The sequence below is a fragment of the Eublepharis macularius genome, chromosome 2 (genome assembly GCF_028583425.1).
Source record: "Eublepharis macularius isolate TG4126 chromosome 2, MPM_Emac_v1.0, whole genome shotgun sequence".
NCBI lineage: Eukaryota > Metazoa > Chordata > Lepidosauria > Squamata > Eublepharidae > Eublepharis > Eublepharis macularius.
This window is the reverse complement of record NC_072791.1, coordinates 47,923,395-47,948,726: the sequence shown is the minus strand read 5'-3', so window position 1 is coordinate 47,948,726 and position 25,332 is coordinate 47,923,395. Positions and strand designations below refer to the sequence as shown.

Sequence of the window (25,332 nt, the reverse complement as noted above, 5' to 3'; positions counted from 1 at the left end):
TGATTCCTGTAATTTAGGAAAGTAACGTATACAACTATATATATATATATATATATACAACAATAAAATGTCCCCTTAGATACAAGAAATATCAGTTGAAGTAGTAGAAGTTCCACAGAAGACGCCAAGCTTGCAAGACAGTGAAGAAGTGGTTTCATCTTCAGAAGTCCTACAGTTATATGAGTCAGATTCGCTGGAGCCAAAAGTTTTGGAGAGGATATCTGAAGAACTGGAGGTAAGAGAGACATCTTTTTAGTCCACCTGGACTGCTGTTCCCCCTTTCTGATGGGGAGGGTGTTTGAGGGAGCTGAGCAACAACTTCTTCCTATGCTGTTTTGCCCTTCTAAAAAGAAGGGTGAAGGAAGGAATCCCCCTCTGCTGTCAACTTGCAACTGCCAAGTTGCTGCCAGCTTCTCTCAGTATACTGCACTAGGGGCTTTTGTAGCATTGCAGGAGCCTTCTTGATGGGAGGAATTGGTGGGAGGAATTACTTTAGAGAATGGAACAGTAACTCTCATGCTCCTTTAAAACTTACTGGCTTCTCAAAACACAAGAAAGTCAACCACTGTTTCCTCTGTTGCTTCCAGTTAAAAGATTGCTCCACAGCTCTCTGTAATATCTTTATGGAGGAGAGTAGTGACATGCTATCTTCAAATACCAATATCAACTGTAAAATTATCAGTTACTGCTCCCTAAGAATTCTTTCTCTGTAAGGTTAAAGATGAAACTTGCATCATTATTATATACTTTGACTTGGGATTAGGGGTGTGCAAAGGCACAGTGGTTCGGCTTTCCTGATTCAGGTATACCCGAATCGAGAAGCCGATTCGGGAACAGCAATTCGGGTATCGATTCGGCGGTTCGGGAAAGCTTTTCAATGGGAAAAAGCCTCCCCAGGCTGAAGCCTGGGGAGGCATTTTCCCACTGAATCAAGCCAAAATTGGTGGGAGCCTTCCTCTAACTCCCCTCTAACAACCCCCCAAGGTTCAGACCGATTGGACTTTGGGGGGCCATGTTATGGCCCCCCAAACCAGGTCCCCCTATCCTCGCCTATAAAAGGGCATAGCTTTAGGTTGCTGCTGCTTATCTCCTATTTTGTGCTTGCTGCTGCTGATCTCCATTATTTCCTATGGGGGGAAAATGAAGAGGCAGGCTTCCTTTGCCAGGGGTGGCATTTTGCATGCAAAATGCCCCCCAACCCTCAGGGGCCCTTCTCCCACCTTTCCTCCCACCCCCCACCAAGGCTCAGCCTGCTCCCATTTGGGGGGGGGCATTTCATTGCCTCCCCAAGTAGGTGACCTTTTCTCTACAACCTACAGCTGGGGAAGGCTTGTCTTGCCAGGGGTGACATTTTGCATGCAAAATTCCCCCCAACCCTCAGGGGCCCTTCTCCCACCTTTCCTCCCACCCCCACCAAGGCTCAGCCTGCTCCCACTTGGGGGGGAGGCATTTCATGGCCTCCCCAAGTAGGTGCTCTCAGCCCCCAAAGTCCACCCCGTACAGCCCCACACATACCCAATACCCCCCCATCTGCCACACAGACCCAAATTCCCACATTAGCCCCTCACAGACCCAAATCCACCCCCAGTAGCCCCACACCCATAACCCCAGGAACAGGCTTGCCAGCCCTCTCCCTTTGTTCCCTATGCTGGGAACTTCTAAACTCTCTTTCCCAGGGCAATTCTGCACAGCCCAGGGGTGCCACAATGGTGGGCACACTTCTGAGTGCCAGCTTGTCCCTGGGAAAGAGCACCTGAACCACAGACACCCTCCCTCAAATTCCCCCACCACCTACAGAGATGGCTGGCCAGCCAGCCCCATTGTTCCCTATGATGGGAACCAACTGCACAACAAAGAATAAAACACGAACAACACAAAATAAAGTTTTTTAAAAATTATTTTCTCCCTTTCAAAGTACAAGTAGGCAAAGCATTATGATACATTACACCAGCAGTCCCCCACACAGAAAAACTAACACAACTCACTTAACATCAGAGAATCACAAAAACACAATTCCTGTCAAAAACACTTTATTTCTTGAACAGCTTTAGGTTACACAGTAGGGGGGCACACCAAAGGGCACAGCAGCAGTATCTTACACAAAAATAACACAACTCACTTCACATTAAAGAATCACCCCAAAAAATTGCTGTCAAAAGCACTTTATTTCTTTAACTGCTTTAGGTTACACAGTAGGAAGGCACAACAGGGCATGAAAGCAGTGTACTACACAAAAATAACACAACTCACTTCACATCAGAGAATCACCCAAACACAATTGCTGTCAAAAACGGTGAAGTGGGTTGTATTATTTTGTGTAGTACACTGCTATCATGCCCTGTTGTGCCCTCCTACTGTGTAACCTAAAGCAGTTAAAGAAATAAAGTGTTTTTGACAGGAATTTTTTTTGTGATTCTCTGATGTTAAGTGAGAGTTGTGTTATTTTTCTGTGTGGGGGACTGCTGGTGTAATGTGTTATAATGCTTTGCCTACTTGTACTTTGAAAGGGAGAAAATAATTTTTTAAAAAACTGTATTTTGTGTTGTTCGTGTTTTATTCTTTGTTGTGCAGTTGGTTCCCGTCATAGGGAACAATGGGGAGGCTGGCCAGCCATCTCTGTAGGTGGTGGGGGTGTCAGGGGGTGGTTGTCTGTGTGTCAGGTCAGGTGCTCTTTCCCAGGGACAAGTTGGCACTCAGAAGTTTGCCCACCATTGTGGCACCCCTGGGCTGTGCGGAATTGCCCTGGGAAAGAGAGTTTAGAAGTTCCCAGCATAGGGAACAAAGGGGGAGGGCAGGATAGCCTGTTCCTGGGGTTATGGGTGTAGGGCTGCTGGGGGTGGATTTAGGTCTGTGAGGGGCTAATGTGGGGATTTGGGTCTGTGTGTGGCAGCTGGGGGGGAATTGGGTTTGTGTGGGGCTGTAGGGGGTGGACTTTGGGGGCTGAGAGCACCTACTTGGGGAGGCCATGAAATGCCCCCCCCCACCAAGTGGGAGCAGGCTGAGCCTTGGCGGGGGTGGGAGGAAAGGTGGGAGAAGGGCCCCTGAGGGTTGGGGGGCATTTTGCATGCAAAATGCCACCCCTGGCAAAGGAAGCCTGCCTCTTCATTTTCCCCCCATAGGAAATAATGGAGATCAGCAGCAGCAAGCACAAAATAGGAGATTAGCAGCAGCAACCTAAAGCTATGCCCTTTTATAGGCGAGGATAGGGGGACCTGGTTTGGGGGGCCATAACATGGCCCCCAAAGTCCAATCGGTCTGAACCTTGGGGGGTTGTTAGAGGGGAGTTAGAGGAAGGCTCCCACCAATTTTGGCTTGATTCAGTGGGAAAATGGGCTTTTTCCCATTGAAAAGCAAGCAAAATGCTGCCCCGAATCACCCCGAATTGATTCGGGGCATGCCGATTCGGGTTTCCCCGAATCACCCCGAATCAGGGTGATTCGGGATTTTTTCGGGTTTCATTAACCCAAACTGCACACCCCTACTTGGGATTTAAATGTTTATCTTTAAAGAATTTGTGGTGGCTTAATGGTTGAAACAATTACAACAAATGAGCTGACCTAACTTATGGTGAATGTTATTTGCTCATTCCCACTGTTATGTTGCTCATTTCCACTGTTTGGAGAGATCCTTTTAATAACAACAACAACAACAACAACAATAATAAAAACTGCACATATACAACTCTTCTAGACAGATTAGTGCCTCACCCAGAGCAGTGAACAAGTTAGTGTTGTTATTATCCCCACAATACATCTGTGGTGCTGGGGCTGAGAGGAGTGGCTTGCCCAAGGCCACCTACTGAGCTCATGGCAGGAGTGGGATTCGAACCAGTAGAGTGCTGATTTGCAGCTGAACCACTTAACTACTGTGCTACAGCAGCCTTAAACTTTTAGTGAACTGAGTTTTTATCATTCTGAGTAATTCCGTTTCCTTTGCAGACTTGTCTTCTTCATTGCTCATTTCAGATTATTTATGAATAAGAACACTGGTCCTAATGCAGATGTTTGCAAATGGCACTGCTTACTTTCCTCCAAGACTCCAAAATGTTTTTAACACAGAGCTGACCTTTGTAGAACCCATGCTGAGAGCCAAACTACATGATATGCCTGACATGTGTCGGGTCACAGGTGTGTGACTGGAGTTGCAGTCAGATGTACATCAGGGAAGCTCACCTTAAAAGAAGAACCTGTTTCCTCAGCACTGCATGGGAGAAGGAGTTTCCAGTTTCCTTCACACACAACTTTTACCAGCTGCCAAAAGTGTGGTGGGAGGGAAATCAGAAGCTCGTTCTTCTCCCTTGCTGTGCTCCATCTCAGTGTCAAGTGGGCAAGTGTTTTTTAAAATGAGTTCCCCCAACCTAGTTCTGACTGTGAGTTTGGTTGCAGCAACCATGACCTGATATGTGTCTGGCATATCTTGTAGTTGCACCCTAAGACCTGTCCACTAAGACTTGATACTGTATTTGTTTCACAGATCTACCACTGGGGATAAGCAAAGCAGCCTCAGTTGAAAATAATTTAGAATCCACATCTGAGTATCTAGGAAAATAATACGTTCAAATTATTTCTTGACTGCAACCAAATAGATTCAACAATCTCTCATTTAATAATCAGAAAGCTGTTTCAATATTTTTGTTGTCATTTTTATTCTTTATAGGTGTTTGATTCCTCAAGCATTCTGAAAATAAGAGGGAAAGCATTTCCAAAGGCTGAGCTGGTTGAAATGCACAAAAGCTTAGAAGATCTTTCTCAACAGCAACCACTGTCTCTTCTTTCTACATGGACTACAAAGATCAAGTAAACTTAAACACATTTGAATGTTATTAAGTAATAAGCAGGGACCTACAAGGAACTTGGGAGCAGCCATCCCATCCCCCCTGCCTTTGCTTCATCCCCTCTTCATCTACTCTTCTGTTACTTTCTCTCTTTCTCCCTCCCCCAACACTTAATGCCACTCTTTCTCCCTCCCTCCCCCCAAATGCTAACCAAATGAACTTAATGCAGATAAGCAGTGGCATGCACAGGGTCACTTAAATGCCAATTTGACTGTTTCTCTTTCTTTCTTTTGCTCTTCTCCTAGTGCATACTGTTGCTGCTGGTGTTGCTGCATATTAAGAATTCTGGCGTTGCTGCAGATTTAAGTCCTGCAGCAATGGGGTTTCCACATGGCAGGTTTCTCCACAGTTTCTCTGACTCAACCTCCCAGATGTGGACAACCACCCTGGTAAAAGAGACCAGCAGTGCTTTCTGAACATCTAAACATCTGTCCCACTCTGACGGGGGAGAGAGCCTATTCAAGTGACACCTCACATGCAATAAAGCTACCACTAGATAGATGCCTCCCATCTTTGCCAAGCATTATACTCTTTGTATGTATTTAAAAGCCAGTGCAGCATTTGGTTCAGCATTTCTTTGAAGGGAGGATGTTTTCCTGAGTCATCTTTTATATGTCATTTAACCTACTCCCTGACTGCGAATCTGTTCAGAAAAAAGAACACAAAGAAGACATACAGGTGATTCAATGTAATGGACATCCATCAACATGATCCATGCAGTATTCACACAATGTGCCCTCCTCCTCTGGTGCAGGTGTCTCTTGTCTGGTGACATGCCCCTTTCACAAAGATTACAAGGGAGAGAGAAGGCATGATGACTACTCTTTGAAGGATATGTAAATGATTAAAATGTCCTCCTGAAACAAGAGGTGTAGGCAAAATGTTCAGAAATGACTTTATGCAGCCCATGACCTCGAGCAGCCACTCAGATGACCACTGACAAGAACATCCATTAAGCCACCTATTCTTAATTCGTTTGCTAGAGCAGTGTTTTTTCTGTCTCCATGATATTATATTCTTTCTATGATATGTCTTCATTTTTGTTTATCACAATGTGTCTGGTTTTGCTCAGACATGAAACTCACTTGGCTAACCTTGGCTCAATCACAGTCTCTCAGCTTTCTTTATTACACAGCGTTGTTGAGAAGATATAATGGGGGAGGGGAGAACTATGTATGCTACTTGGAGCTTCTTGGAAAAAAGGTGGGATGAAAACATGACTGTTCTATTTTCAGCTTTTATTCTTTTTCTGTGTACTTCTTGTATTTGATGAAGAGAGTTTTAACTCTGTAAAGCTCGTGCTATTGGACCTGAATCCTGCTCTTTGATAGCAGACCAACAGGTGAAACTGGACAAATGTATTTGTATGGCATCTTGCAACTCCTTCTGTGTATTTGGTATTGTTTGGGTGGAGGAACCCCCAAAATCTAATGCCAAATAACCAAACTCTGTGGAATAGATGAATAATCCAGAGGGGTTTTAGATTAGTTTTTTGGTTTTCTTATAGCATCCCTTCCCAATTCAGTGTGGAAAACTGCTTTTGAAGCTGAGAGGACTTTCAAAGTCAGATTGTAGTTTTATTTATTTATCTTACTTCAAGGGGGACTCAAAACAGCTTATGTTGTTCTTTTCTCCTCATTCTATCTCTACTATGAGGTAGGTTAGTCTGCAAGTGAGTGACTGGCCCAGGGTCACACAGCAAGCTTCTGTGGCAGAGGGGAGATTTGAACCTGCATCTCCCAGAATTGAAGCCGACTTTTTAACCACTGTACCACATTGAACAAAACATAAGAGTAGCCATGCTGTGTCCGACCTATGGTCCAGCATCCAGTTTCCAACAGTAGCTAGACAGATGCCATAGGGAGGCGCGCAAGCAGAGACTACAGACAATAGCCTTTACCTGCCGGTTGTTGTCCAATAGCCGACAATCAGAGGCATTATGCTTTGGACCTTGGAGGTCCTGTCTGATAGGCCGTTATGGTTAATAGTCATCAAGTGACCTATCCTCTATACATCTGTCCAACCCTCTTTTAAATCTATTTAAACCAGTGGCCATCACCATATCTCTTGGCAGGGAATTCCACGTGAACTGTATGTTGTATTCAATAGTACTTTCTTTTGTTTGTCTTGAATCTATTGCCAGTCTGTTTCATAAATTCTAGTATTGTGAGAGATGAAGAAAAGCTTCTACACTATGCATAATTCTGTAGATTTATGTTACTCCTCAGTAGCCTTATTTCTAAATGAAAAAACCAAAAGTGCCTCAAAGGGCACCCTGTGATCCTTATGGTTATTCCTTTCTGCGCTTTTCTTAGCACCTCTAGCTCTATATTTGCATCAGGGACTTGAATAAGGATATTGCTATACTGACAGTTTATTCAGAGTTCTATTCCTGATGATCCCTATCCTGGAATTTGCCATTTCAAGTTTGTCAGCGTCAGTTCAGACACTATTGATATATATGTGAAATTAGCATTTTTTGTCACAGTGTACATCACTTTGTTCTTATGGTGAATTTTGTCAACTATTTCATTGCCATTTCAGACAATTTGGTGAGTCTTTTCGCAGCTTCTAACCCCTTATATTTTCAGCATCCTAAACAATTTGGTGTAATCCACAAACTTTGCTCCATCACTGTTCACACCTTGTTCCAGGTCATTTATGAATAAATTAAGTGGTACGAGTTTCAGAACAAATTTCTGGAGGCACCCTCTGCTCACTTACCTCTATTGGAAAAATTGTCCATTTATTCCTACCAGCAACCAGCAACATATCTTTATTGCATTAGCTGAAAGCCATAGCAACAGTACAAGATAAAATCAAGTATCAATCAAGATATTAAAAAAAAATCCGGATCTTTTTGCAGAAAAGATTAAAATACAGAATAACCATTTAAAATAAAACACCATACATACAATCCAAAGGCTTATGACCCGAAGTAAGCAGTTAGTGTACAGGTCAACTATGCTTATTCCTATCCTCCTTTTCTCTTTTAAAATCAGTTTCCAGTCCTTGAAAGAACATGTCCAGTCTTATTCCATGACTATTTAGTCTGCTTAGAAGCCTTTAGTAAGACAACTTGTCAAGTACTTTTTGGAAATCCAAGTATATGATGTCCAGAAAGTCACCTGCTTGTTGACACTCTCAAAAAATTCTAAGAAGTTGGTGAGACAGGATTCACCTTTACAGAAGCCATGTTGGCTCCTCTTCAGCAAGTTTCATTCTTCTCAGTGTTCAGCAGTTCTGTCTTTAATTACCCCTTTTCCTAATTTATTGGACAGATTTGTTCAAGGTCTTTAAGAATTCTGAACATTAACAAATAATTGGATCCAGCTTGTACGTATTTAAATTGTCAGCCCTGGAACTACTGTACAACTTCATTTGCTTCATATCTCCTCCCTACAAAATTTGGTTCAGGGATAGGTATCTTTCACAGTGCCCAGTATCTTTCACAGTGAAGATGGATATTTATCCATAATCTCCAGCATCTTCATCACACCTTGGTTGTATAATGGTCCAACAGTCTATCTTTCTGTGTTTGCTTTTATGCATGTATTCCTCAAATTCTTTCTTCCTGCTGTCCTGCATTTTTTTTGCCTCCATTTGTGCTTCAGCAATTTATTTCTATTTGTTTTAGACTTCCACTTTTTAAAGGAGCACTTCTTGGCTTATATAAACTGGTCAGATATAGAGGAGGGGGTGGGGTGGGGTAGATGCAAACATCTTCTGATATGCAGATGCAAACAGCTCCTTCTGATGTGGAGATCAGTTTGCTTCTGTAAAGGTTCAGAGGAGTTAGCCGTGTTAGTCCGTAGTAGCAAAATCAAAAAGAGTCCAGCAGCACCTCCAAGACCAACCAATTCCACTGCAGCACAAGCCTTCGAGAACCACAGCTCTCCCCACCAAAAGAGACTGGGGGTATACTTTTATTTAGTATCTTTTAAAGGCCATCAAGCACTTAAATAATGATCCATGTTTATTTGTACTGTTGCAGTACAATGGAATTAATTTTAATATAATTAACATTGAGCTGGCCATGTATGATTTACCTGGTTGCATTTCTTTTATGTTTATGAAATATTGAGCATTTCATTTAGTTTTGTGCCTTTTCTGTTCAATAGTATTTTATGGCCATGCTTATATTTGAGTATTCAAAGTTGCTCTTTTACATCTTTGTTGATGTAGAGGAAAGCTTTAATTATTAGCTTTTGTTGTGCTTTGAGCCCTGAAAGGTTTCTTAGACATGGAAGAAAGCCTTTTTATGGCAGGTCTGAAGTTTGTAAATGGATATTACTTTCAATTAAGTAACAAATAGTCACAGGGAAAGAATTCCAAAGTTTATGAAACAGTCAAATTGGCATTTAAGTGACCCTGTGCATGCCATTGCTTATCTGCATTGATTTAAGTTCATTTGGTTAGCAAGATTATGTATTAAAACAAATAATGACAGTAGACAATGAGTATTTTACTTAAATAAAAAGTTACTGTCAGATTATCAATGGTGCAGAAAAAGCATGATTTTTTGAAAAAAAAAAGTTATTGAGTGCAGTAAGTGAGGGTAATGTAGGCCACACACATAGTATTGGTTTTTCTTGTCTTCTCTTTCAAAGGATGATAAATAGACTGCTTTAGGAAAGTGTGCACTGTAAAAACACACACCTTTACCTGCAACATGCTCTGAATAGTTTAGTTTTTGTTAGAAGTATTTCCATTTTTGTCTATTAAATCACTTTTGTAGATGAAGAAACAGGACTTTGAAACGTGCTCAGTTGTTATTTTTTTAAGGTAAAACTACTAACAAATAATATTGGGCAGCTTTATACAATTAAACTGGGGAAAATATGTCATGTTTTGAAAAAACAACATTTTTTTTGTCTGAAAAAGCATGGCATAAACTGTATTTATGTAAAAATGGGGATATTTGTGTGATTAGAAGCAAAATAGACATTTTACACCAGAAATTCATATTCTCGGTTCTGCAGATCACTTTGAACTTTCAGGTTAGACAGGCTTTGAAGAATCTTGCCTTGGCTGATAAATACTTGCTTACTACCTAGCCATACTTCTCCCTCTCTCTTCTCCTATGTGTATTCAGTTCTACAGCACTTGAGCACAATAGGAATTTTAAACATCTTTATAAGCAAAATGTATTTTATTTGCTTTTTTCTTTTTTTAATAAGAATTTTTCTTTTATTTAAGCTATAAACAGTAAACATAAAAGATAAAAAAACAACATTCTAGGAAGACCACACTAGCAATACATATAAACATAGAATAACAAACAAGACAAGTAGCTATTAATAATAAAGGAAAAATACAATTTAAAAGAATAAGAAAAAGAAAAAGACTAAAACTAAACTTCAAATTAAGTTCCAATTTTATTTTTTTCCAGACTCTTCCTAGGATTGGTTATTCAGTCATATACTGAAGCCATTAATTTATTAGAATATGGAGAGAAAGATATTTATGTTAATGGGAAACAAAGGAATAATTCTTTTTTCTTTCCTGCATGTATTGCACAGCAGCCAGAGAAACAGATTGCTCATATAGGAAACGCCTAAGAGTGGAATCCTCTCAGGGATGGATCCAGAAAGGGATGGGACCATTTCCTCCATTTGTTACTGTGGGGAAAAATTAAATTTAAACAGTAGACAGTTGCTACCATTTATTTATTTATTCATTCATCCCTCTGGCTGTGAGGAGAGGGGGGGCTCTCTCCCCCCAATGGCAAGTCTCACCTAACTTGCCATTGGGCCCCAAGACCTGGAGTGGGGAAGGCAGCTTGATGACTTGTGGTGGCAGAATATGTTGAGCAAGTCCTGTACTCATTATCTACATATACTTTATTTCAGAAAATAACTAAATGTTGACTTAATGTTAATTTTTCTTCTAGAGATATGGACTGTCCTTTTATTCACCATCTATGTACAGCTTCTCCTAGATGTGTATTGCCTGTTGATATGCAGCTTGTTTCTAGAGTGAGCCATACTTCAGACAAAAAGGGCCATAACGTCTCATTACCAGCATTTAATCCTGGTTATTACAAGTCAGAAGAACTCTTTCCTGCAATTACTCTGCTTGAGAAAGAGAGTGAAACAAAAAGGTATGAATGAAAAATATTCTGTTCAGTTTTTGTATGTAGAAGAGTAAATATCATAGATCTATAGATGCACAGAGCAGGAAGGGACTGCAAGGGCCATCCAGTCCAACCACTGTACAGTGCAAGAAATTCATAGCCACCCCCTCTACTCCCCCAATGACCTCTGTTCAAATGCCAGAGAAAGGTAAAAATCCTCCAGGATTCCTGGCCCATCTTGCCAGGAGGAAAAGTCCGTTCTCTAGTGGTCTGAGTGGGGCAGTCAGGACTTATGGGTAGCTCCTCCTCCGTCTCTTGAGCAGGGTCGAACGAAACACGCGATCCTGAGGGGGAGGGGCTCCCAGGCTGCTCCAGTTTTTCCGGCCCTGCTCTGCAGGAACGCACGAAATTCTTTGCTCCGAGGGAGCAGCGATCCAAAAAAACGGCAAGACTCCTTATCGAGGCGCGCGCTCGCGGGGGAAAGGAAGGTTTTTTCCTCCACCCCCCCCGTCCTCCCTCCTTCCACCCGAGCAAGATCTGGGGCGGCCAGGAAGCCGCGGAGGCGAGCAGCAGCGCCGACGATCCTAGTTAGCTAGGACCCGGCGTCTGCAGAGGCAAGGCAGCAAGGAACAGTCGGCAAGAAGCCGCGGGAGCGCGAGGCAGCCCGGCGTGGCTTTTTTCCTTGCGGAGGCCTCTTAATCGCGCCAAAATCGTGAGTAGCTGCTCGGACCCCGCGGAGAGGCTTGGGAACCTTGAGGACGCGGGGGGGGAGGGGGGGAAGTCTTCCCTTAGGCCCCAGCTGGGCTAGGAAGCAAGCAGCCTTAAGTCCCAATAAGGGCGGGAAACGGCCAAGACGGATCCCTTTTGTGCAAGGGAGATTTCAAACCCTTTTCCCCAGGGGCAAATGGGGAGGGCGGGGGTGCCCTGAAGACCATGGCACAATAGCCCTTGCAACTGGCATTAGAAGAGAGGAATTTTTCTCTCCTGCTTGAGTCTCATGACCCTTACTGTTTCTTTGGAGGGAAAATTGAGTTTGCTTAATTCAGACTGTATAAGTAATCCCCGCCCACGCCTTTCTCAACCCTAGGCGGGAAGATTTTGGCGGGAATGACGTCACAGGCCGGGGCAGCAGAACAGAAAGTGGCTGAGTCTGCCCTCACTAGCATGGAGTCCCCAAAGTTAACAAGACAAAATCATCCATCCCAAGGGGAAGGTCTAGGAAGCGGGGACCCTGACCTGACAGGCCCAGAAGCAAAGGCAAACATCTTAGCCTGGCTACAAGCAGAAATAAAAAAAGGGATTGACAATGCCGTTAAAGAACTCAAAGGGCAGCCTGCTTCCCAAAAGAAGGATAAGCGGCCAGACACCTCCAAAGGGAAAAGGCCTGCAGAACCTACTGTCCACTCTAAAGCAAAAAAGAGTAAAGCAAGGGAATGGCAGGATGAGGACTCTAGTGAATCAGACATTTCCCAAGAAGACTCAGCAACATCCCTTAGATCCTCAGGGAGTGAAGAAGGGGAACTGTCTGAGGAGGAAGAGGTGGACACTAACCAGTCTCAATATAGGCTGTTCCCCCCTGAAATGTTTTCTAAATTGCTCACCAAGGTATTAAGGACCTTGGAGATTTCACCCTCTGCTGCAGGAAAAGGGGAGACGGAATCCTCTTACCCTCAGGGGTTGGAAAGAGCACTGCCAAAGATGGGACCAAAGCACTCGGGAGTGTCCCTGCCGGCTATCTTCCACGATGTCTTGAAAACAGAATGGGACAATCCAGCAAAACCAAAGCTATACCAATCCATCTTCCACAAGTTTTATGCCTTGAGCCCAGAGGATGCTAAAAAGCTCAAACTACCAATCGTGGATGATCCGGTCACCAGCCTGGCCACGACCTCGGTGTTACCCATGGACGCAGAGGGCATGCCTAAGGACCCGTCAGACAAAAAGATTGAACAGGCATTGCGCAGAGACTTCGAGGCTTCGGCTGCGTCCCTGAGATCATCGGCAACTGGATCCTTGTTCGCCAGGGCAGCTTTCACCTGGGCCTCAGATTTGGCAGCAGCAGGTAGAGAGGTACCCAAGGAGGTCAAAAACGAGGTAAAGAAAATTGCCTTAGCTGCAGCCTTCGCAGCAGACGCCACTCTGGATTCATTCCAAATGTCATCCAGAGCCATGGGCTTTAACGTAGCAGCACGCAGAAATACGTGGTTAAGAAATTGGGACGTGGACCAACAAGCCCGCAGCAGGGTTGCAGCGATTCCATACTCGGGATCTAAGCTCTTCGGAGAGGCTCTGGACAAATATCTAGTCGAAAATGCTGAAAAGAAAAAGGTGCTCCCATCTAAGAAGAGAGACCTCCGGTACAAAGGAAAACATTCCTTTCGTGATTTCAGGAGACCAGTCAGACACAACACTGACAGACCATTCAAGAACAGATGGCAAACCAAGTCAAGATCCGACTCCAGGCCCTTTGGCTTCAGGAAGGCGGCCACCCAGTCCAAGGGACATAAGAAGAACACCTCCGCATGACTATCCGGGCAGAGGGGAGACCGAGCTCATCGGGGGTCGCCTACAGTTATTTGCACCCAGGTGGAGGCAGACGATTACAGACCAATGGGTATTGGAAACGGTATCCAAGGGCTACTCCTTGGAATTCGAGAAAACGCCACCCAAGAGGTTCATCCATGTGTCAAGGAACCAATCTCAGCAAAAACACCGGAAAATAAAAGAAGCCATTCATCACCTCTTACAGATCGAGGCCATAGAGCCAGTGCCTTCTCAGTTCAGGAGACAAGGGGTTTACTCAGTGTTTTTCATCGTCCTGAAGAAGAACGGAGAGATCAGAGCCATCTTGGACCTGAAGTGGCTGAACCTTCACGTAAGGTCCAGACGGTTCAAAATGGAGACGATGAGATCCACTACTGGAGCCATACAACAGGGGGATTATCTGGCATCCATAGATCTGTCGGAGGCCTACTTGCACATACCTATACGTCCCTCTCACAGAAGGTACCTGCGCTTCGCCTACGACGGGGAGCACTATCAATACACGGCTCTCCCCTTCGGCCTGAAATCTGCACCGAGGGTATTTACCAAAGTCCTGGTGACCTTGGTGGCCTACCTCAGACTGCAAGGAGTAGCCCTGTCGCCCTACCTGGACGACATTCTAATAAAGGTGCCGTCCCTGCAGGAGGGACAGGCGGCAGTAGCACGGACCATAGCCTGCTTGGAGGACCACGGTTTCATTGTGAACCGACGAAAGAGCATACTATCTCCATCGCAGAGGATTGTTCACCTGGGGGTGATTGTGGACACTGTGCTGGACAAGGTTTTCGTTTCTCAGGAACGACAGCAGAAGATCTTCTCACTGATCAAGTCCATTCAGTCGGGCAGGCAGGTGGAGATAATGCAACTGGCCAAGCTGCAGGGCATGCTGGTATCCTGTCAGGATACGCTCCAGTGGGCCAGATTTCACACCAGACCCCTTCAAAGGTTCTTACGCCCTTATCAAAGTGTCATATGTCACAAATGGCACAAACTAGTGGAGATTCCCCTATCTCTGTCCAGGGAGTTGAACTGGTGGCTGGAACCGAGCAGATTCACAGTAGGTACCCCCCTCAGGGAACCGAACAGGAGACAGATGACAACAGATGCCAGCCTGACAGGTTGGGGAGCCCACACGAAGGACAGGATGACACAAGGGGAATGGCTTCCCGAAGAAAGAGAAGCAAGCATAAACCTCCTGGAACTCAAAGCCATAAGGAATGGCCTATTAGAATTCGAAAGCGACCTCATGGACAGTCATGTGATGATTCTAACAGACAACATGACAGCGAAGGCCTACATAAACAGGCAAGGGGGCACCAGGTCCAAGCTCTTGACAAGGGTGGCGGAGCAGATCTTTCTATGGGCAGAAAAGAACGTGAAATCACTGAAGGCAGCCCACATTGCTGGACAACAGAACACGCTGGCGGACTGGCTGAGTCGGAACAGGGTGGATCAGTCCGAATGGGCTCTGAACAGACAGGTGTTTGTGCAAATATGCCAAAGGTTCGGCACTCCAGAGGTGGACCTCTTCGCCTCCTTGGAAAACAGGCAAGTACCACTATTCTACTCAAGGTACAGCGAACCAGAGGCGATGGGAGTAGATGCACTGACTCAGGAGTGGCCACGATGTCTTCTTTATGCCTTCCCTCCACCGAAGATCATCCACAGGGTGCTTCAGAGGATCCTCGACCAAAGGGCGAACGTCATACTGATAGCGCCGTTCTGGCCTCGGAGGCCCTGGTTCCAGGATCTCAGGAGGATGTCCGGCGGGAACCCATGGACTCTGCCGTACAGGGAGGACCTTCTAACACAGGGGAACATTCGGCATCCAGACCTGGCGTCCCTAAGGCTGACAGCTTGGGCGTTGAACATGTCCAGCTCCGGGACCTAGGTTACTCGGAGAAGGTCATTTCCACGATGTTGGCTTCAAGAAAAGGTTCTACCAACAAAAGCTACAATAAAACGTGGAAAGTTTTCAACGACTGGTGCATCAAGACTCGCCACGATCCGATTTCGGCGCCCGTGGATCAGATTCTTCTATTCTTACAAGATGGTTTGGACAAGGGGCTTAGTACCAGCACGTTGAAGCGGCACGTGGCAGCAATTTCTGCCATCAGAGGCACCAAGACTGGTTCATCTCTCACGTCGCACCCCCACATCAAGAGGTTCTTGAGAGGGACCAACTTGCTGAATCCGCCCCAAGTACATCGTTTCCCGACTTGGAATTTGAATCTGGTGCTGAAGGCACTCACGAGGGAGCCATTTGAACCTATGGCAACCTGTTCTTTAAAAAACTTGTCTCTCAAGACAGTCTTTCTAGTGGGTTTGACATCTGCCAGGAGAGTGTTGGAGATAGGGGCACTCTCGGTGAATAGGGACTTGTGCATTTTTCACCAAGATAGAGTAGTGCTAAGGACAGATCCTGCCTTTATCCCTAAGGTCAACTCGTCCTTTCATAGGGGGGAAGATATTGTCCTACCCTCCTTCTGCACTAACCCTAAGCATGACAGGGAAAGGGAGTGGCACAGGCTAGACGTTAGGAGGGCCCTAAGCTTCTATATAGATAGAACTAGTCAGATTCGCAAGGGAGAGTTTTTGTTCATTTCGTTTAAGCAGAACGCCATGGGTGAAAAAGTTTCCCCATCCACACTAAGTAGATGGATCAGGGAATGCATTGGTTTAGCCTACAAGGCTAGGAATTTATCGCCCCCAGAAGGCATCACTGCCCATTCCCTCAGGGGAACAGCCACCTCAGCAGCTTACAGGTCCTTCCCATCCCTGGAAAAGATATGTAAGGCCGCAACGTGGAAATCTGTCCACACCTTCACCAGGCATTACAGGATAGACCAGATGGCCTCGGCCGACGCGGCCTTCGGCCGTAGGGTTCTTCAGCACGTCCTAGATCCATAGAGAGCCCGCCCCTGGGTTAACTGCTATGCTTATGTCCCATAAGTCCTGACTGCCCCACTCAGACCACTAGAGAATGGAAGATTTTTCACTCACCGTGAAGCTTCCTTTCTTGGTGGTCTAGGAGTGGGGCAGTCACAATCCCACCCAATACAGACATGGTTACAAACGACAGGGACATAGCCGGCAAGGACGTGAGGAAGGGACATATAGCCTTCTTTAGTTCGTTAGACTGAGATCTAGTTATAATGTTATGTTTTTTCAATAAAGTTATCAAGTTGCCGTTGTAGTTATCTGAAACAGGACGGTTGCAGTCTTGACCAGAACTCCGGGGGAAATCGTTGAGGGCTTGAAAAGGAACTGGAGCAGCCTGGGAGCCCCTCCCCCTCAGGATCGCGTGTTTCGTTCGACCCTGCTCAAGAGACGGAGGAGGAGCTACCCATAAGTCCTGACTGCCCCACTCCTAGACCACCAAGAAAGGAAGCTTCACGGTGAGTGAAAAATCTTCCATTCCTTGCCCTAAAGTTGTGACTGGCATTACCCTGGGCACATAAGAAAGGGCTCCAAGAGACACATACTGGCTAATGCTTTCCTGCCCTCCGTCTCATGATCAATACTACATGTTTATATTCTGAGATAAGTTCTGGAATCACAAATTTGCTCACCTTTGCCCTATTAGTTACTTAATGAGAACAATCCAGCTTCTTTATGAGACAGGGAGAGCATTGTTTTTAGCATTGTTGCTCATTTGATAGCCTTTATTATAACCTATTCTTCTGCATTTTGATTGGAATTTGATTTTACAATTCCAATTAGCTTTGCATGCCATTTATTTATCATAAATACAAATGCTTTTAGAGCTGATCCAAACTTTTGTTAATTTTGAATTCCATATTGATATATGTGAACACTGATTTTTTTTAAAAATGGGAACTTTCTGGAACTTTCTCAACTGTATTCAGCTCTCTTGCATGTGCCAGTAATCATATGTCTTCTAAATATTTGAGAACTTTCAGAGAGAAGTATAATTTGAATTTAGTTTAGCCAAAGATATATTTGTAATGCACATATACACATACTAAATAACATGCTTCTCTTTTTAGGGAGAATTTGGAACTGTGTTTATGATATTAATGTTCACATGTAAGGTTTTAATAGGTACCTTGTAGCAGTTGGACCGTTCATAGACATCAATCACTGAGAGGAGGTTAAAATGTATTTTTCTGTGAAAAATGATGAGGATTAGTGCTGTGAGGCGATTTTTCTAAAAAGGCCCTGAATCTTGTTGGGGCTGTTTATATTCCCATAGAGAACTTGTTTGGTACTGAGGATGGCATCAGTAGGTCTTGCTTTCAGATTTACCTCTGCATCCACAAGGATTACAAAGTTAACCTGTAAAAAATAGCAATGAGGTATAGTGGTCAATATTTTATAAAATCTTTTATTTTAACAAGAGCTCTTGTATTGCCGAAGACAAATTCTGAGCTCTGAATTCTTTAAGGTCACAATGGGATTGGCCCAAAACTGTTTTGTGTGTACTGCCCTTATGTTTCCATAGAAACAAAATAACTGAGTATACTAGAATGCAAAAAGATGTAAGTAGACCTATTTGGATGCATTTTGGATGCTGGGAAAGTCAGTGCTTCATCATATTCATCACCTTCCTGTAATTGTGAAAGTTGCTCTTACTTGTTGCTTATCCCAAATGAATTGTGCTATAAGCAATTTGTGACCAGCAGAGTTTTCCAAAGATGTCTCTTCAGTGCTCTTATAAAAAAGATCAAACAACCCCAGCTTTATTTGAAGAGCACTGATGGCTTAAGCAGAGAGTGATGTGAGTAAGCAGAGTATTGTGAAAATCCTAAAGATAGATTATCAAAAAGTTATAGAAAGAATTTGGAATTTACATGATACATATAAGTAGAAAGAAGAAAAAGGTAAACATGGCAAAAGGTATATAGAACAGAAAAAGTAGCCACCTTCTGTTCTATACTTAGCACGACTAGTGCCAAGTCTCAAAGCTAGACACAAAAGATTATAGGTTCATTTTTTGATCAAGAAATCTTTGGCTACAAGTACTACAAATAAAGTAAGGAAAACAACAACAACTCAGGAAGTTAAGGCATCTTGGCTGAGCTAGCACCAAGCACTCCTAACAACTGAAAAGCAACTTAACTCAGCTTTTTTTGAAAGCCATGGGCATCTTCCTTGAGTGGGTAAAAGGCTCTTTACCCAGTAAGGAAACAGCAAAGTAGTTGAGTAGTGTACAAACATGGCATGAAACTTGAGGCATAAGAAAAGTCAGCCTAAAAACTGGGCAGCTATTACTTTGAAAGAGGAAGCTATGTGCTCTTTTACACCCAGGGAGTTGTCTGTCAAGGAAGAGGAGCATTTCCAGCGTTCTTACAGGTAGCATACCATTTAAATGAGGAAGGAATTTGCCTTCTGCTGGGAGTGATAGACTGAGGAAATATCACATTATCACATCCCTCAGGGACAAGTTGCTAACAAGAGAGAGGCTTTGGCCTGTAGATAAAATGGAGTTTGGTCAGGTTAAATGATCAACCTTTTATAATTCAGCTATTAAAGTGTGGGTTTAGTGACATGAAGACAGCTAGGTGAGAAACAATGGATGATTTTGTCTGTGCTAGCCATCAGGAGAGCTGGAGGAGAGCTGCCTTTATTCAGTAGCATCTGTTTTACAATGAGCTCTGGCAGTGTCAGAGAGGAGTGGATTTGACAACCCTTTTCATCTCTGCAGGGCCCCTGTGGCTCTAGAATCTGCAGAATTGATGGAGGAGCAACATTGCTGCATTTCCATGCTGGGTGCCATTGCATCTGTTGCATTTCTGCCCATCGTGGCATTCTGGAAAGGCACAGAAGCAGTGCTGCAACAAAAAGGGGCCAATCACAGCTTGAGCTCTCCAAGGAGTGTTTAAATTTCTGTAATGTGATGCTGCCATTGTGTATTAAATCACTGAACCATGACTGGTTTAGTTTTGAGAAGTTGTTCCAGTAAAAAAGGTCAAATAAACTTTTCAGTCATTTTTATACTCCAGATAACTACAAAGGAGAGTAATGCGGTAATTAACCTGAAAAACATTTTTATACTCCAGTTCAGCTTGCATGAATGCCATGAATTACAGTGTGTGTGTTTTACTTTGTATTGCTTTTCCCGTATGTACAAGAATAGCAAGGATTGTTATACATAAAGTAAAAACAATTTCTCTAAAATATAAAAGGGGCATAAAAGTCTAATGATTATGAATTAGACTAGATCAGTAGCCCCATATCTGACAGTTAACTGACTGGCTCCTATGAGGATAACAGGACCACCGATAGTTGTGGTATGGATCTCCTCTCCACATATATTTGATTTATATATACTGCTCTTCAGGACGACTTAACACCCACTCAGAGCGGTTTACAAAGTATGTTATTATTATCCCCACAACAAACGCCCTGTGAGGTGGGTGGGGCTGAGAGAGCTCCTAGAAGCTGTGACTGACCCAAGGTCACTCAGCTTGCTTCAAGAGGAGCAGTGTGGAATCAAACCCAGTTCTCCAGATTAGAGTCCTTACCTATCCTAGATACTCCCCAGGTATGCAGAAAAATATAACTAAATTAACCAAAAGAAATGAAAAGATGATAGAATATGCTCCAGCAAGAATGAAATATTTGGAGCACCTGAGTGTGAGTTAAAGGGGAAAAGGGAGAAGTGAAATCAGCTTGTTTAAATTCCCTTAGAGCTTACTGAATCCTGAAGGGGAATATTTTTGAGTGGGATAGGATTTCCAAGTTGTTCCTCCTTCAAGTCCCCCAGTTCATACATCATAACACTATGGTAGTACACTGGTACAAAAGATATAATTTATTTTAGCAAACAGAGTTTGAGGATTTGCCATATTGCTTTCATTGCTACCGCAAATGCAGAGGCATGCATATTGGCTGTGAAGGAACAGACTCTCAAGCCTTTCCCTAGTCCTTCTGGTTGGACCCCAGGAAGTTGGAAAACCCCCACAGTTGTCCCAACCAAGTGCCCCATTCTCTCCCTTCCCGGGGTGCCAGAAACAAACTGGATACCACTTGCTGGCATCGATGACTTGGAGAGTATCTCCTGCTAAATGGAGTCCTAAGTCTAGCGCTCTGTACCTGTGTTTGTTTAAAGGCTTTGCCTAGGTGCTGTGCCTACCCACTTGACAAACTAGCATGGAGGCAACTACTGCAACTCTGCAATTTTGAGTTATCCCTTCTATATGTACTCCCCAGTGACTCCTGTTGGTGTTTCTTTTCTCGTGCATGTACTATAGCACTTTCCAATTAAAGGGGGGAGGGAGAGGATTCCAAAAGAACCTCTGATGACACAGCAGAAAAAGAAGTGTTGAGAAAATGGTGTCTGTGAAGAGCTGATGACAGCAGAATTGTGCTGATGTGAGTGGGATCCTTTTAGAGCAGGAAAATGTGTACTATTCCTTCCAGATAGTGTGCTAATATGCTTGGACTGCATTCTTTGCAAAAAGATCATCAGACTAAAAACAGATTTGGGAAAGAGCATATTGAGGACAGGGAAAAGTAGGAAACAGGACAATTTACAGCACAGTGTCATGTAGAAGTCCCAGTTAGGAAGCCAAAGCAGAAAAAAATGCTGTTTGTGGAAGAAGCCTTTCTCTTATCCGTTTGTTCTTCTCTAATGAGAATGTGAGAATGATTGCAAATCACCAGTAGATGTCACTGTTAGCATGTACTAATGAGAAAAAAATAATAATCACTATTGTCTGAAGAAGGGAGCTCTTGAAAGTTTTTACCTTGTTAGTTTCTAAGGTGCCACTTGACTCAAATCTTGCTGTTCTACTGAAGACCAACGCGGCTCCCCACCTAAAACGAATGGCTATTGTATTATTATAGGGTTTTTAATATTTCTAAAATTGGTCTATGTGTGGTTTTCAAGGTTTCTGTTTCTTCTATAGCATGGATCTTAACTGTTTTAGCATTTTTATCTGTATTGTTCTTCACTTGTTTATGATACATTGAACAGAAGAGATCAAATATTACCAACTCTTAAATAGTTAATCATAAAATCAAGATAACATGATTTTTAAAGCAATTTTTTATTTTGGTATTTGGTGGTCTATTGTATCCCTGAATCCTGACTTAGTGGACTATTGCATATGTGTATAACAAAGTGCTGAAATCCCACACACATGCACGTGCACATACACACCCGACACCAACACCTACCCACCCCTTTTCTACTGGCTGAGACATTTCCTGAGAAATACCTGCACAGCTCCTGTTTTTCTTTGCAATTTCCACCGGATCGCTATGGCCCTGCATAGAAGATGGATGTTGATACTGAAGACTGGTCCACAAATTGTCTTCCATCTTAGCTCCTTGCTTTTCACCTAGTGTAGCTTTCTGGGGTGGTCTCCAAAATGGGGACAAGAGGTAAAGAAACAGGAAATTATGAGAATTTTTATTTTTCTTAAATAATTGAAAATGTGATTTTGTGAAATTCTTTTCTAACTACGTTGCATTTCTAAATAAAATAAAATAAAAAATCCATATAATAGTTAATCCAAATGTCACTGAAGTCAAAGTCTCTAGTGATTTCATTTCTCTGCAAATAAGGTCCTTTTTTCGTGCTGCTGCTCTGACTTCCAGCCTTCCTTCCCCCCCAAATCACTGTAGAACTATCTAATTTAGCTTGAGCCAACAGCCAGTTTTAGCCCAATCACCCCCTTCTGCCAACTACCTTCAATTGTTATGATGATGATAAAGCAGTTCTTCCAAGATATATCCTAGCCAGGTACCCCAGAAGGTTATCATGGTCAGTTGAACTGAAAGCTGCTGTAAGGTTCAGCAGAATCAACAGGGACACTGTTAAATGATAGGTTTTTTTGAAAAAATATTTTATTAAAACAGAAAATAGCATTGAACTGTAGAGAGAATATCAAAACCAGACTATATAACAAAAAGTAACATTAAACAGTAAACATAATATGAAGACAAAATATGTAACAAAACACTAAAACTACATTAGAGAATAAACATAATATCAAAAACAGAATGTATAGCAGATTATTAAAACTACATAACGTTTTCCCTCTCCATCACTTATTTATGTTAAAATACATTATACTGTTGGCAAGGAGGTTTGGGAAGTAGGTGCAGACTCCCTTTTGGGCCAAAGAAAGGGGATAGATCTTATAAGGAGAAGAGACTTTCCCTACCCAGTCAAACAGGGAGGTAGCTCTGGGGAGTGAAATGATCCCTGGTTGGAAACTGTCTGTGGAGACATTCAAATTCAGTTAATGACTGAACGAAAGCACTGGTGTATAAAGAGAAGGGGACTGGGGTGCTAGGAAGTGCGTACCAGCATTCCTAACTCCAGCCATTTCTGCTGTTTAAGAATGAGGGAATGACATAACTTGTCTAAGGGTTTAGGGCAGAGCACTGTGGAACCTCTGCAATAAAGTTGCCAATCTCCAGATGGTGGCTGGAGATCTCCTGGAATTACAACTGATCTCCAGGCCACAGAAGTGAGTTCCCCTGGAGAAAAATGTCTGGTTTGGAGGGTGGGCTCTATGGCATTATACCCTGCTGAGGTCCCTGCCCTCCACAAACCCCGCCCTCTTCAGATTCCACCCCCAAAATTTCCAAGAATTTCTTAACCCGGAGCTGGCAACCCTATACTGCAACTATGGAACAGTCCCCCCGCCCCCAGCAAGAGATGCCCATGAGTTAACACTGCTACTTCGCTTTAGCTGCCAGGTTAAGCAGGTATTATTGTTCTCCACGTTTTAAATGCTGATGGTGTTAGTATTTTGTTGTTCTTATCTGGTTCTATACTATATGTATTAAATTTTTAAAATATTTTTATCACTTGGTACATTTTAATGGAAAGGTGGTAGTAAACGTTATATCAATGTTGTTTCTACTTATCCTCAGTGCACATTATATAAATATTTTAAAATGTATGTTCTGAATGTTCACTGTGACAAAATGTGTCATATTAACTTGGAGGATAAATATATTATTTGCAAGAAATTATTAGGTGTTATTATTGTAAACTGTATACCTTATCAGAAGGATCTCTTGTTACTTATTGTGGTTCGTAATGGGGGTTAACTTTGCATTCTATGTTGGGCATATAGGCTAGAGCCATGCAACAACTGTCTTATGTGGAACAGATGATGCGTGCCAGGCTTGGGAAAGGCACACATACCAATAGCTGACATGCTGCCAGTGCTACAGGTGCCAGCACTGAGATCATACAGATTGATCATATGGCCTGCTGAGCTTGTCCATTGACCTATAGGTTTGTGACAAAAGGGCCTATTATTCTTTCATTGTTTTTAAAAAACCAACCATAATTTGAAATTATTACTAGAAATGTAGTTCAGAATTTTGTTTTAAAAAATGAATAAATAATTTATTTTAGTGCACATGACAAATTGCCCAATACTTATTCAGATCATGTCATTTCAGAATTTTTAATGAAGGAGTTCCTATATCAGAGATGTACTGGTGCAGTCAGAAAGAAAAAGATACAGTTTTACCTTTAAATTCCCTAGAAAATATGGCTGAATGGCAAAGAAAAGCTGAATATTATATTGAGAAACCACAACTGGAATTGTTGGGAGAGAAGGTAAGACATTTTTGTTTCATATTTCTGATGATGTTTTATTTTGCTAAATTCTCATATTTTGAAATATAATGTGATTATTCTTCTGGGTTGCTTTTGATGCATTTTCTGATGCATTTTCAGAAAAATAGAAAAAAAATCCTTAAAGTAGGATATCCTGTTTTAAGACAGATGGCTTAATCTGGTCATCATAATTCTGAGAAAAGTTTTGTCAATGGTAATGGTAATGGGTCTGCCTTCAGTAAATATGTTCAGAATTACTTTTCTTCATAGACCTAATAAGTTGTGATTCCCGTTGGTGATAGATGTGATGTGCATAATGTCACTTTCTAGATGAGAAAATATTGACTTTTAAACAACCAATGCCTTTTAAAGTAGGATTAAATTGATTGGGTGATTGATCTCCCTAACAATATTAAACTTGTGCTAGCAGAAGCTGACCCTTGCTTCTAGAGTTATGATATACTGGGCCTGATTTATGCATGCAGGAAAATGAGGTGGGAATAATGTAGTAAGAATGCTGAGGTGGTAGAATGAACGGCAGAGCTTCAAATTGCTGGTCATGGGGGTTCATATTTTGGAAAACCTACTTGAACATGGAAAACCAGCACAGAGAGCAACATGTGGTAGTAGAAACTTTCTCCCTGCTGTGCTAGATTTCAATATGCATGGAATTGTTCATGTGAAGAAACATTCAAAATTGAGGGTGTTGGTGTGGGTGGCGGAGCCTGCCTGCGGAGCTAGTGGGCAGGCGCAGCATGGGGGGCTCCCTCCCTGTGCAGCCTTCCCTCCATCTCCACCGGCTGTGGGACCTTGAGAGGGCTGCACAGGCACAGCCCTCTGAAAACCCTGCTGCTAGAGCCCGCTGTATTTGTTTTTACAACAGGCTCTGTTGCTAGAGTGTAGATAACACAGTAGCCCTTTGCTGCAGTTCCACAAGGTTATTAAATTAAAATGTTGCTAAACTTATTCATAATAAATTGTGTTTAGTGCCAGATCAAAGTAAATAACTTTATTATTGCTCTGAAGGTTAAACTCCAACCAGGGACGCTAAAAATGTTTTGGACTCCAGCTCCACTAAAATTCTCTGCTCCCTTCTCTGTTATGAAACAAACCTTATTTTCAAAGTACGAGGTAATACTTTTTAATATACTTTAAGGCTAAAAAATGTTTAATGTAATATAACTGTTTATTATTAAATGTGGAATTTGTACAGATGAGTTTGTTTGTGCAATTAAAAGTGTGAACTAGACATGGGCATGAATGGAAAAAAACCCAAACAAGCTGTTCGTTGTTCGTTGCCATCCACGAACAATGAACAGTAAT

The 25,332-nt window shown here is 42.8% G+C and overlaps 1 protein-coding gene across 2 annotated transcripts in view; it reads left to right on the top strand.

Moving 5' to 3' along the window:
- LOC129324317 (uncharacterized) overlaps positions 1–25,332 on the top strand; it is a 110,677-nt gene that overhangs the window by 5,504 nt on the left and 79,841 nt on the right. For both annotated transcript variants that reach the window (XR_008596525.1, XM_054971506.1), the window contains exons 2-6: positions 80–235; positions 4,657–4,796; positions 10,728–10,937; positions 23,850–24,009; positions 25,036–25,140. Coding sequence is in view for 1 of the 2 variants with exons in the window: in XM_054971506.1 (XP_054827481.1) it covers positions 80–235; positions 4,657–4,796; positions 10,728–10,937; positions 23,850–24,009; positions 25,036–25,140 (771 nt within the window). In the remaining variant the exon portion in view is untranslated. The remainder of the gene's footprint in view (positions 1–79; positions 236–4,656; positions 4,797–10,727; positions 10,938–23,849; positions 24,010–25,035; positions 25,141–25,332) is intronic.